Source organism: Rousettus aegyptiacus, unplaced genomic scaffold, assembly GCF_014176215.1.
Source record: "Rousettus aegyptiacus isolate mRouAeg1 unplaced genomic scaffold, mRouAeg1.p scaffold_m13_p_11, whole genome shotgun sequence".
In the NCBI taxonomy this organism is placed as follows: Eukaryota; Metazoa; Chordata; class Mammalia; order Chiroptera; family Pteropodidae; genus Rousettus; species Rousettus aegyptiacus.
Window position 1 is genome coordinate 5,308,157 of NW_023416286.1, and position 12,722 is coordinate 5,320,878.

Here is a 12,722-nt window from a genome sequence, read left to right on the forward strand (position 1 = left end):
TTGGGAGTAATTATTAATCCATCATTATGGGGGGTCTTGGCCCTCGCCTCTACCACCCAAGGGAAGACTAACTGTCTTCCTGGCCCTTCAAGATGGACGGACGGCCAGTCTGAGGCTCGGTTCTGTCCCCCAAGGCTGTCGTAAGGCCGACAACTGAACCGAGCCCAAGAAGAACCAGCAGCAAAGCCAACGGATGCACGCTCCCCTGCCCCCTTGTTTTTTGTTTGGTGGGAATTTTATTTCCACCGTCTCTATCACTACCATACCTGCTAATTTAAGCATTTGCGTAAAGGAAGTATATAGTAAGTATGATGGAGGATGCCATCTTTGACTCGACCTGATAAACTCATTTCTTTGCCAAGTTATTATTTCAGCCTCTGCTTAGCCATAACCACAGTTTCCCTGTTCATATTTTTTATAGGTCCCAAGAGACGAAGGCTACATTTCAAATGCCGAAGGTAAATCACTTCTTGAATTACGTTGGGACGATGACCCTGGACAGTAATTCAAACCCTGGCTGAAATGTGTGTGGTTCTTTCGCAGGTTCGAAACGAAAGACCACCTTACCCTAGCACGGGGTTCTGCAAACATTCCACTCCACTTAGCGTCTAAGACATAAATCCCTAGGAGTGGGACTACGATAGAAAATTCTCTTCCTTATGGTTCAAAAACTGAGATAAAGGGTCATTGTTGTAACAAATGGAGATGATAGACTACAGCTTTCTTTTAAAAAATTCAACCTTAAAGCCTGTAACATATGCGCCCACGTGCATTTTCAGACATTAGTTACCTACATTCACTTTTTTTTTTTTTTGTTAGTCCCTGCTTCTTGACACGCGATTGCTGATTGTCACTGCCAGCCCCCTGCAGCAAGACCCGAAGCCTCGTCAAGGAAAAGACGACATCAACAGTTCTCCCAGCCCTGCTCTCTGAAACCCGGGCTCACGAACGCCAAAGAAACGGCATTTCCTTGCCCCAGAGCACAGGCCCCGTGTGCTGTACTGATCCAGGAAAGACCTTCACACGTATGCACGTGTGCTGGGAGATGGGAAAACATGCTACTGGCCCAGAAGCCTGGAATATTCTGCCCAGAGATGAGACGGACGGCTCAGCTCCATCCCCAGGTTATGTCAGAGCCTGTTCCGATCAGCAGCGAAGCTAACGCAGCCACGCAGAAAAGGCTGGTTCCGTCTCCCTTCTCTCCCTCCTTTCCAATGTGCATTTCCCGTGGCCACCCTGGCCTGCCTGAGGCGCAGAACTCAGAACCGAGTGCACGGAATGGCTGGTCCCCTTCTGTGACATCAGCAGAAGGTGACATTGACTCACACGGGAGTCGGCAGCGCCACACCAGGACCGAGGCCGGGGCTGACTCCGTGGCTTCTGCCACATTAGCCAGTCCGGAGGCAGGCCCTCTAGTGCTGAGGGAGTGCGACCTGCCAGCCTGCATGTCACTTGCCGTGAAGCAGAGTGACAAGTCCCATGTGGCATTTCCACCGAGCTGACAGGCAGAGTGTGCGACTTGGTCCAGTCCACCCGGCTCCCTGGGGAGGGGTTGTGTGTGACACTCTGACCTCAATTTAAAGATAGGACCAACGACACGGCCCCTGAGTCGGCCCCGGCTAAATATTATACATCGCACGTAGTGACAGCTGCTCCTCCTGGAAACCCAGTTTAGTCATCTGGCTACACGACAGCTTAATCACAGGCGAGAATAGAGAGAGACACGTCACTTCTACTGTTTTCTTCTACGCGCGTTTCATTATCGCGAAGACTGTTTAGTCTGCTTCTCGAGGGCACTCGAAAAGATCCTTAAATCTCAGAAAACTATGAACTGTATTTTAACGGAAAAAGCAAAACCCCAGAAGCCCCACACAAAAGCACATGCACACGCTGTAATTCGCAAATCCGATTCGGAAAGCTCGAAGTTCCAGAAAGAGCGAAGTGTTTGACAAAGAACTGAGTTTTGAGTTCCCGCTCTCCCGACAGGCTTAGTTTCCAACGAAACCAAATGGTCAGGGTGCCTAATGTGCATTCAATTCTAATGTCCATTTCTCCTTCATTTAGACCATCATCTTTCCGGGTGTGCAATAAAGACACACATCTTCGTGTGTTGCGTTCATTATTAGGCTTTCTTTTTCTTTTTTCTTTCTTTTTTTCTTTTTTTTTTTTGGGGGGGGCAATTCCTGCATGATAGTCCTTCAGTGATTCGTCTTGCTGGGTGTTCTTGTATTCAAAAACGTTTTACCCCCTTAGGGAGGAAGGCGGGGCAATATTCTAAGCCTCACCTGTTAATTGGATCATCCTGCTCCCCTCTAAGCTCTGGATCCCGTTGCCCCATACGTAAGTGAAGGGGATTCGTTTTCTTAGTCTCCGCAAATCACATTCTAAATCACTTTAGCGCCCAATAAGCTATGGATGTTCCTAAAACAAAGGATTAGGAAGCAAAGCACACACTATTGTTTTATTTCCTAATTTAGCACAGGAACTGTGCCACTGTAACCGGGAACAGCTGCCCAGAAGTATTTACGTTAAGCCATCCAAAAATCTGGTTTGGCAACCGGAGCGGAGCGGAGAGAACGTGACTCCAAGCCGGCTGCTCATTAAGGGCTCCAGGTGCTGGCATCCGCGCCCCAAGGCATCCGGGTTCCCTCCAAATGTAGGACGAGGGACCCTGCGGTTCGGGAAGTCACTGACTTCCTCGTCTTCGACTCCGGAGCTGCCTACCGCCAGCGACGCCTGCATCTAACTAGCAGTGACTGGGGACGGAAGGGAACGTGTCGACAGAGAAAAGGACGCTTCCTTGAACTGTCTGGATCGTTTCAATTAAAACTCGTCTCCGTATCTTGGCGAAGGCCCCGGACACAGTGGGCCGGTGGGGATGTCTGTCTTCAGGCCCAGTTTCAGAGCAGCTCCGGAGATTAGGTAGAAAACGCCTGTGTCCTCTGTCCGGGGTCTGGGTCCTCCGCCCGGGGTCTGTGTCTTTGCTTCCGGTGTTCTCCTCTGTGTGTGTGTGGGGGGGTCTTCCATCACCACCCTCGGGGTCCCTCACTATCCCTCTGATCAGGGTTCACTCATCCTCTGGATCTAGAGCCCCAGAGTGACGGGTGTGTTCCTTTGCTGGGGAAACGCGCTATAAAGTCATTCATTTCCGACAGCGGAAGTCCAAGACGTGCGCTCAGCTCACTAGAGGACAAGCGCGGGTTCTCACTGGAGCCGACGCCGAAGGTCCAGCGGTCTTGGGGCTGGGAGGGGAGCCCTGAGAGCCTGAGCAGGGCAGGGTTCCCACCCCCGCCCCCACCCCCAGGCGTCCCCGTCGCCACCGAGAGGCAGGTAAGCGTTCAGAATAAACGCGGGAGAGCTGTTTCTCCCCCTTAGTCACGGAAGGAAGAGGCGGTGGAGGACGAGGCGTCTCGCATCCGTACCCGGATTCGCGCTCGGACGAGGAGGCGTGTGGGTTTGGGGCGCTGCCCGCCAGCCGCCACGCGGGGAGCAGCGCGGCCGGCCGTGCGGGAGGCCCGAGGACGAGGAACCTGGACGGCGACGAGAGGGTCTGCGCGGGAGGCCCCCGGAGGGCCTCCGCGGGGACAGCGACTGCTTCGCCCCGCTGGGGAGGTGGCCGAGAGGTTCGAAGAAACGTTCGCGGGCTTCCCGCCCAGAGGCATCTCTTTATGATTCCGTGATGATCGAGATGTTTATGCCAACTTCATACACACGAAAGAGGAATCGAAGCAAGACCGTGGCCTGGCGCGAGTGACTCTGACATGCTGCCCCGGGGGCTTCACCTGCGAGTGAACCAGCTAGGAGGTGGGTGGCCCCCCCGGCCCTTCCCAAGGAGGCGGTTTCTCACGCGACATAAAACTCCTTCACCTCTTCTGCCACAACGACTCGTACTGATGTTTCAGAATCGGTGAAACATAATGTTTTTAATTTCACACCTCACAGAGCACAGCTGAATGCTTCATAACAACGTAAACAAAAGTTAGGCCAAGCACTGCAGACAATTGGGGAGCCAAAAAAAAAAAAAAAAAAAAAACCCGCTCTCCCCGCAGGAGACGCCCCAGGTCTGCGAGGGGATATGTAACTAACAAACTGGTCGTCGGCTAAGGCCACGGAGACAGGTTCCCGGCGTTCGGGCTGCGGACGCCAGTCTCTTCCGACGGATGAGTCGCCGCGGGGCGCCGCGAGCCGCGTCTCTCTCCCCGGGTCCGTCCGGGGATGCGGCGCGTTTCCCGCCTGACGTCGGGCCCTATTCCTGCCTCGATTCCCTTTTGGTGGTGTCGTACGCACGGACCATTTCCTCCTGGGTGACGGCTCCGTGCTCTTCTTGAGAGAAGGCGTACCCGTCTGAAAGGAAGCAGGCGGGACGAGAGGTTAAGAGGGGAACCGGGGGAGGAGGGTGGGGGGTGCACGGGGTTTGGCCGCAGCTGCTTTGGGGGGACTGAGGTGGCGTTCCCACATGCTGGCCTCATCGGCCTTGGTCTGCGGGGGCCTGGGGCAGGCACAGGTGGGGCCGGGGGTTCTGGCTGCTGATGCTGGTGCTGGAGTGGGAAGGGCGCTGAGGGGTGAGCATCCGCCCATTTTGGGGGGCTGCAGCTGGGCTCAGCCCGGAAAGCGTGCACGGGGGGGCACCGGTCCACGCCTGTGCCTTCCCACCGCCAAGCAGGAAGGACAGCAGGTGGCTCTGCTCCGGGGTGTCCCGGTGCGCCCCAGGTGCAGGCCGGCTGCATGCTCTATGAAGCCGTCAACGTGCCGGCCGGAAACATGCTCAGTGAGGGCGGGCGAGGGGCGCGTGGCGCCTTCCTGTGTTTAAACCGGGCTGATTCACAGTACGGCGGGTTTCTGTCTGTGCGAACGAAGAAAAAGACTATAACGTGAAGTCGAGAGGAAGTCAGCGATCAGCCCCATGGCCACGGCAAGGCTGGTTCTTACAAATGGGTCCAATGACACCAACAACAATAATAACAGCAACAGTTAACGATTCTTGAGTGCCGTGGGTATCGCACGCTGTCCCACGTGCCGTGCACAAATAGCTTGTTCGTTCCTCCCGACAGTCCTATGACACGTGCGGCAGTCGTCTTCCCATTTCGCGGGAGGGGGAAGGCATGGCCCGGCCGAGGTCACAGACCTCGTGAGCGGCGGAGCCGGGAGCCAGGCCCGCGCTCTCCTGCGACTCCCATTCTGAACGAGGCTTAGGTCGCCCCGGGGACCCGGGGTGGGGCTTGCCTTCCTCACTGGCCCTTGACACCTTGACACAGAGGGGACATTGACAAGACCCCCTCTCTGTGGGCTAACCCTTCCGGGTCGGGGGAACGGAAAAGTCCCACAGCTGGATGAGACTTTCTGACCAAAGACAACATGGTGTGCCAAATCGCATTCCTGGCTCACCAGCAGAGCTGTCAGTTCATCGTCATAGCCTTTAAGGGAGAAAAAGAAACCGTAAACCGTGCCCGTGGATCGTTAACGATTTCGCTCAGACGTCCGGCTTAAAACGGAGTTCCCGGAGCATAAAGACACACAGGAGCAGTGTGCAGCGTCTTCGTGGGACAGAGAAGAGAGAGGGAGACTTCACGAGATGCTCAGGGACACTTCTGCTCGGAGGCGCCGTATGCACGGGGCTTTGTTGCCCGCCGGGCGGGCTTCCCAGTTCTTCTGGAGAGCGTGCCTTTCAGAAAGCCTGAGGGCCCTGGAGGAGGGCCACCCTGGGAGGCCGGGCTGGCTGTGGAGGTGGCCCAGGGGCCGACCGAGGACACGGCAGGGCGGCAAGGAGCGAGGGGAACGGGTGAGCGCGCTCTGCCCAGAACAGAGGCTCACACAGGGGACTCTTGTCTACTCGCTCCAACCCCGAGAAAACCAAACCCACAAACCCCCGAGTCCCGCCCTGTGTGGCGGCCACAGGAAGTGGCCCCAGGCCAGCGTGTGCCCAGCCAGCCGGCGGCGGAGCAGACAGGTCCCGAGCAGGTGGGCAGGAGCACCTGGACAGGGGGCCCACTGGCCTGTCCCGGTGCCCCTGAAATTCCTCACGAGGAGGCTGAGCTTTGAGCCTGTGGGGGATCGAAGGGGAAACACCTCCGGTCAACCCCGTGCCCCTCAGAGCTTGCAGCTTTTCCGAGACTTGCTGGGTCTGAGGCGACCTTGGCTGTCTGGCTTCTGGGGGGTGGCCCCGCCCCCTCCCTGGGGTGCTGGGCCACCAGTGTGTGCCCGCTCGAGTTCTCTTCTATGCAGCGTTGTCTCTGCAGTCCTAGAAGAAGCGCCTGTCCTTGGGACGTGGCAAAGCCAAGCCCGGCAAAGCACTCCGCTCCTCCGGGAGCGAGGCTGAGTTCTGCTCTCACGTGGGACAGTTCTCATGCTCCAGGGTCGCCGAACGGGCGTGTTTCTGGTTCATAGCTGACGTGTTCTTCGTATAGGACGCGTCTTCAGCTGACAGAAAGGACTCTGGTCCCAAGGAATGGGCGCACCGTGTAAGTGACCTTCACGAGCCCTCGGGGTGGCCGATGGTGACTGTGCTCCCCACCTGCCTGCTTTCGTCTTGGCCCCGGGGCACAGGACCTGAGGTGCTGGGGGGCGAGGAGGCTGGTTCTGAGCCTCGCTTGGCAGTAACTCAGCCACGGGACGCGGGCTCTCTACGACCTCTGGGTATTCACGGTCTACGCTTTTGTAAAACCAACGCCCGCACCAGGTGAGGTCTGGGTTCTCACAGCCCCGGTCCTTCCTCCATACGGCCACCAGGGCTTGTCCTGGACAACTGAGCCCCGGCCACAGAGCCTTGTCCTTTGTCTGCGGCCAACTGATGCCCGGCACCAACGGGGCACACCTCTACCTCCACGCCGGAAAAGAAAGGAGCCTGTCTCAACACCCGGCCCACCTCCAACAACTGCTGCCTGTGCTGCTTTTTTTTTTTTTGGCGGGGGTGGGGGTGGGGTTCAGATGGGGAGAGATGAAAGGAGCTTGCCTACACGTGAACGTCGTCTGGGGGTGTCCTCGTGGGAAAGGCGTCTCAGCCTTTTGGAATCGTCTCCTTACAACCTGTTCAAACGCGGGGAGCAGAAGTGTGGCTCTCTGTTCTGTGTTTCACCCGCGCCTGCTGGGGAGCCAGCTGTAGGGTCTCCTTGCGCCCGCGGCCGGCGTGACCAGCTGCAGGGGCTCCTTGCGCCCGCAGCCGGCGTGACCAGCTGCAGGGGCTCCTTGTGCTCGTAGCCGGTGTGGCGCCCCGGCCGGTCCCTGCCTCCTGGGCACGAGGGCATGGGGTGCTGTGATTACTCAGCCACTCGGTCGGTCTCCAGCAGGAGAGGTGATGAGAGGGGCTCCCGCTCCAACGGCCAACCTCTCTGTGCAGGGCGCACTGAGGTCACCACCGCCAACGGCTTCCCTGGCAGGCAGGTCTCACGGGCTGCTTCTGCTGTCACGTTTCCAAAAGGTTGTGCACTCAGAACCGGACTTTCTTGACCACCACTTTGCAATTCCAGAACGAAAGGAGGACGGCCCGATGGGGTTACCCTGGGGGCGGAGGCACCCCTGGGCTCAGACCACGCATTTGCCTTTTAGCAACCGGGTCTGGTGGGAAGTAGAGCCACAATGAGAAAGACCAGAACCCTCAGCCTGCCCCGCCTGCACCCCTCTGCCCGACAAAGAAGCACCACCAGCTTCGGCCGTACGCGCCTTCAACTGCCGTTGGCATCCGACGGGGAGCTCGGAGGAAGCCTCCAGCTCCCAGGATTCCCCACGTTCGTGCATCTTTCCAGAAGTCCTGACAGCCAGAAGCGCTCTGTGGGCCCGGCTGGCCTCTTGATCCTCAGCCACAGCCAGCATCGGGGACAGAACGGGGCAGGTGGAAGGAGAGAGAGGTGGAAGGAGAGGTGAATTCTCACCTGTTTCAACTTCTGGTTGAACATTTGGTAAAGTCTATAGAATTATCATGGTTTTTTTAAAAAAAATTAATTAATTAATTTTTTAAATAAAACTCCCCTTGAGTAGCATTCTTGTGAATCTGAGCTCTGATAACATCATCTTAATGAAAGTAGCAGATTCCTGCCTGGAAAAATATTCCTGACAGCAGCAGAAATGGGGAAGGCCGTGGACGGATGAGGAGGGCGCTGGACCGCGTAGGAACTGCCGATCTCACTGCAAACACTGTGTGTCGGGGGCCACGAGGAACTGAAAGTGCCCACGAGATTAGAGTTTTGTCCAGTTTCCTGGGAAGACTGAGGCCCCAGAGAGTGGAAGGACAGACCCAGCAGAGACAGGCCAGCCGAGACAAGCCATGCGGACCTGCCTGCAGGCCGGGAGCATGTCTGACTGCCTGAGGGCCTTCTCTAATTGTTGATGACAGAAACATTCGACCAGGTTCTTCCTGCTCATTGCTGAGCGTTTGTGAAATGTGGTGTGATTTCGGAAGCTTTTTAAAACTTTCTTGTACTTACTTGTTCATTGGAATGCTTTTTTTTTTTTTTTTTTGTCCTTCAAAACACTGCGACTTAAGCGAAATGTTTAGTAGTCGTTTCAAGACATCTGACGACTCCCCCACACAAGTCCTCACCTGGTCTTGGTCTTGAACAACATGGTTTTTTACTGTGCGGGTCCGCTGTCATGCGAAGTTTTTCAATACATAGCGTAATCATATTTTCTCTTTCTCTTTTCATGGTTTCGTTAATAACGTTTTTCTGCAGCTTGCTTTATTGTAAGAACACAGAACACAATACGTTCGACACACACGGCGTGCGTTGATCGGCTGCGTTATCGGTAAGGCTTCTGGTCAACGGGAGGCTGCGAGAAGGCGGGTTTTGGGGGAGTCGAAGTTACACGCGAATCTTCGACCGCGCGAGGGGTCGGCACCCTCAGCCCCCACACTGTTCGGGGGTCAACGGCGCGTGTGCTGCGCGTGTGCTTCCTGTGGTCACGGGGAAGCATCCATGCGAGGAGCGGCGTGGCACCACGCCACACACTCTGCATCCTGGGGGACGGTCTGCGTTTCTCTGTGTCTGGGACAGAGGGGGCGCTGTACACACCTCGTCACAAAGCCTCGCGGAGACCGAGTAAGACCGTGTCACGATCCTACTTTTTTTTTTTTCCAGAGGAGAGGACGGAAGTTTAGAGAGATGTGTAAGTTTCCCAAAGTCACTCAACTCGTGGCGGAAAACCGTTCACATACGGTCTCATCTAATGCTCCCCGTAACCCCAGGTCCGTGGAGAACCAGAGAGGTCAACTTGCCTAAGACCCCAAAAGTGGCTCAGCCAGGACGGGGCCCCGGGCGGCTCGGATCTGGTGGCGGGGTCCCCCCACCTCACTCCTCGGACTTCCCCATCGAGCCTCCTGGCGTGACCTGTGTCTCGGATGAGAGGCGCCGGGGCCACCGGCCTCCGGGGCCGCAGGGCGTTACGGGACACGGCGCGTGAGGGCTCAGTCCCCTTTCTCGCACGTTGATGTTCCACGTGGGGCAAGGAGGGGAGGGAGGGCAGAATGGAAAGGCGCGATGTTCCGCCCCCTTCCGCTCTCCACCGAGAAAGGCTGGGAAGAGCCGCAGACAGGTGGGGCTCAGCCGAACCGGACACAGATGCTCGATACCTGTATCATGCATACAGCGGTCTTCCACTTTTCCTACGCCGTTCCTGGCCACCGGTCGTTTCGTTCTCAACTCCTCAGGGAGAGGGGGGAGGGCAGGACGTGGGGCGTGGGTGGAAGAGGGGGTCTGCGCACGTGCAGGAGGGGGCGCGTGGGCTGGAGAGACAGGCGGGGTTCACAGGCGCAGAAGTGGGGCCAACGGGGAGTCGAGTGGCTGGGTGGATAAAACGAACCCGCAACCTCCCCATGACCTCCGTCACCTCCTCGGCCTCTCGCGGCCCCTGTCATTGTCGTCATTAACATGCTGACATGAAATAAAACACGGCATACTGCTATCTTTGGGGGAAGCAATTTAAAAGCAATATCGCTTCAAGTTTAGGGCAAAAAAAGCTACTGGGAGGCTGACGGAAGGCTCTGAACCACGTCGGGATTCGGGGTGTAAGGGCTTTGTCATTCAGGCATGTGACTGGGTCCCAGGGACTATCCCACCGTGCTTGCCTCGGGCCAGACACGCGCTTCCTCTTCTGCATGTGGCCCCCAGCTGTCCCCTCCCCGGTTGACCCTGCCCAGGCTTTAGTTCCGCCCGCCCCCCCGCCGCCCGCCCCACCTGGCCCAGGTGGGCTGGCGGTGACACTTACGTGGGACGCTCTGCGGGAAGGACCCTCCTCGAAAGAGAGTGGGGGGCGTCTTCTTGCTGAGCCTCTTCAACAGGCGGTCCCTCTCGTTCATCCTGCAGGCAGAGCAAACACCGTCAGCCTCCCGTTCACGCCGCCGCATCTCAGAGGTGCCCGCTGGATGACTTCGGGTTGCAAAATGAAACAGGGAAAAAAGCTTCCCAGGTCGGGAAGAGCGCCCCGTTTCTGGGCTGCCCCCCCTGCTCGCAGTAGATGCTATCCTGCACTTGGAGCTTAGACCCTCTTCTAAAAGGCGCCCTGTTTCCCATCAGGCCTGGCTTGTACGCGATGCCCTTGAACTCCGCCTTCCCCTCCTGGAAGCTCACGACAAGCGCCCTTTGTACCCGGCAGGCCCTCGCTTCCTGGATGCTTTGGGAGAAGTGACTTGTTTCTGTGCTAAATATCTGAAAAGCCTCCCCCCACCTGCAGCTGCTGTCCCTCAACCAGCGGACGGAGGGTACTGGCGGCCTCCGGACCGGGCCAGAGGCCAGCTTTTTCCTGCAGCCCCCCGACCCCTGTGCTTATTATGAACCACAGTGAAAATCGAGGGGATTTTCTTTGAACGCACAGGATCGGGAGCCGGTCCGCCTTTCCTGACATCACAGCTGGTGCTTGCGAACCGCCCCGGTGGTGGGCCGAAGCGCTTAGGCGGCTCACCCTCAGGATGTCACGTGGCTTGCCCCAAAGCAGACGTCTGGTGTGTGGGGGGGTGTGTGTGCCAGCGCCCTCTGATACGAGCTGCGTGAGTCCCCCCAAATGCGCACCTTGAAGTCCGCGCCCCCGGTACCTCAGAATGTGAGTGTATATGGAGATAGGGGTAATTACATTAAAACGAGGACTTTACTGTGACCGGTGTCCCCATAGGAGACGGACACATGCAGAGGGAGGTCCACGCGAGGACAAAGGGAGAAGGCAGCATCTACAAGCTGAGGGGACAGACGGGCCCAGGAGGAACCGACCCTGCCGACACCCTGATCTTGGACTTCCAGCCCCCGGAACTGTGACACGATAACTTTGTTTATGAGCCCCCCCGCCCCAAGTCTCTGGTATTTTGCTGTGGCAGCAAATACACCCCGATGAGCCGTTGGTGGGAACCTGAGAGTTGTCTTAAGGAGCTGCAGCTGCCTGTGACCCAAAGCCCCTCTCCCGGGAAGTCTCAAGCCCGAGGAACTCTCCCGACCAGAGTCCACTTCGCCTGCCCCCGCCCCCCAAGGAGGGGCAGGGCCCAGTGGTTCTCTGCGCCGCGGTTCACCGTGGACTGGGGTGTACAGGGGAGAGCGTTTTCCGACTCCGGGTGGAAAGGAGGACGTCGAATTCGTCACCGATCAGGAGCGAGCCTCAGCTGGCCACGCCGGGCAGGCCGTGTCATCTCGCGCGGGGGAGGAAGAGCCCTTGCTCCCCCTTCGCGCCTTCCCTCCCTTCCTGCTCCCCCACCTTTTTCTCCCGGGGCCCACATGCACCTCCCTGGGCCCTGCTGAGCAGCGGCGCTGGGCTGTGGGCTGCGCAGGTGAACGAGGAGGGGGCAGCCGGTGGGTGCCCGCCCCTCCGTGTGGCCGCTGTCCCCTCCCCGTCCCAACAGCTCCCTGTGCGGGCCGGGGGACGTGGGGAGTGGGATGGGGGGCCGTCCCCCCTGTCTGACCCGGCCCAATCGTCACTCCCATGAGGTGAGGCGCTCGCCAAGGGTTGGGCTGCAGCCTGTGCGGCCTGTGTAGCTGAAGAAGGCACCCTCTCCCCTGGGACCCAGGGGACGGACACAGAGCCACGCTGCCACCAGGCCCCTCCTCTGCCCTGGCCATTCCTGGTCCCGCCAACGCTTCAGGTCCAGCGGCTCCTCCTAGTGGCGGGGCTGAGAGCCGAGGACATGGCTCCACATAAAATGGCAGTGTGCTTTGTATTTATTTACCGATCCGGGCTGTGGTTCGCTCTCTCACTATTTTTATATGTCTCCATAACTTGATCCTGGCATTTTTTGTCTTTGTATCTGTCCACGGGGCCCAGCACTGAGCTCAGGACAGGATGGGGTGTCCAAGAACAGCCAAGCTAAATTCCTCTGTATTATCCTCTGAGAATGATGGAACACGGACTTTATCGAAAGTCTCTTCCAGAGAAGGAAGGCCCGCTCCAAACTCTTGAAGATACTGAGAACAAAACACCCTCTGTGGCTTTTATAAAGATAGGATATTATATTTGTTAAGAAAAGAATTCAGGTTACATGGAACGATTCAAGAGCAGTCTGGCTGAGGACAGGATAGAGTCCAAAATTATCTCCAGATCTTGAGGGCAGCCTAAGAGAATTGATCCTTTACCTACGAAAGAAAACCAATTCAAATGACTATGAATTTCTCATCAGAAACCTTTGAGGCCAGAAGTGGCATGATATTTTTCAAGTGCCGAAAGAGAAAAAACTGTCGACTCAGTGAACATACCTTTCAGGAATGAAGCAGAAATCAAGACATTCTCAAATAAAAGAGAAACTAAGAGAATTTGTCACC

At 57.2% G+C, this 12,722-nt stretch overlaps 1 protein-coding gene across 4 annotated transcripts in view; it reads right to left on the reverse strand.

Annotated features, from left to right (window-relative positions):
• Positions 1 to 4,231: 4,231 nt before the first annotated feature.
• ATP8A2 (ATPase phospholipid transporting 8A2) overlaps positions 4,232 to 12,722 on the reverse strand; it is a 476,394-nt gene continuing 467,903 nt past the window's right edge. For all 4 annotated transcript variants that reach the window (XM_036228443.1, XM_036228444.1, XM_036228445.1 and 1 more), the window contains exons 36-37: positions 10,195 to 10,286; positions 4,232 to 4,344 (exon numbers count right to left, since the gene is read on the reverse strand). In XM_036228443.1, coding sequence (XP_036084336.1) covers positions 4,247 to 4,344; positions 10,195 to 10,286 — 190 coding nt within the window. In that variant the 3' untranslated portion in view covers positions 4,232 to 4,246. The remainder of the gene's footprint in view (positions 4,345 to 10,194; positions 10,287 to 12,722) is intronic.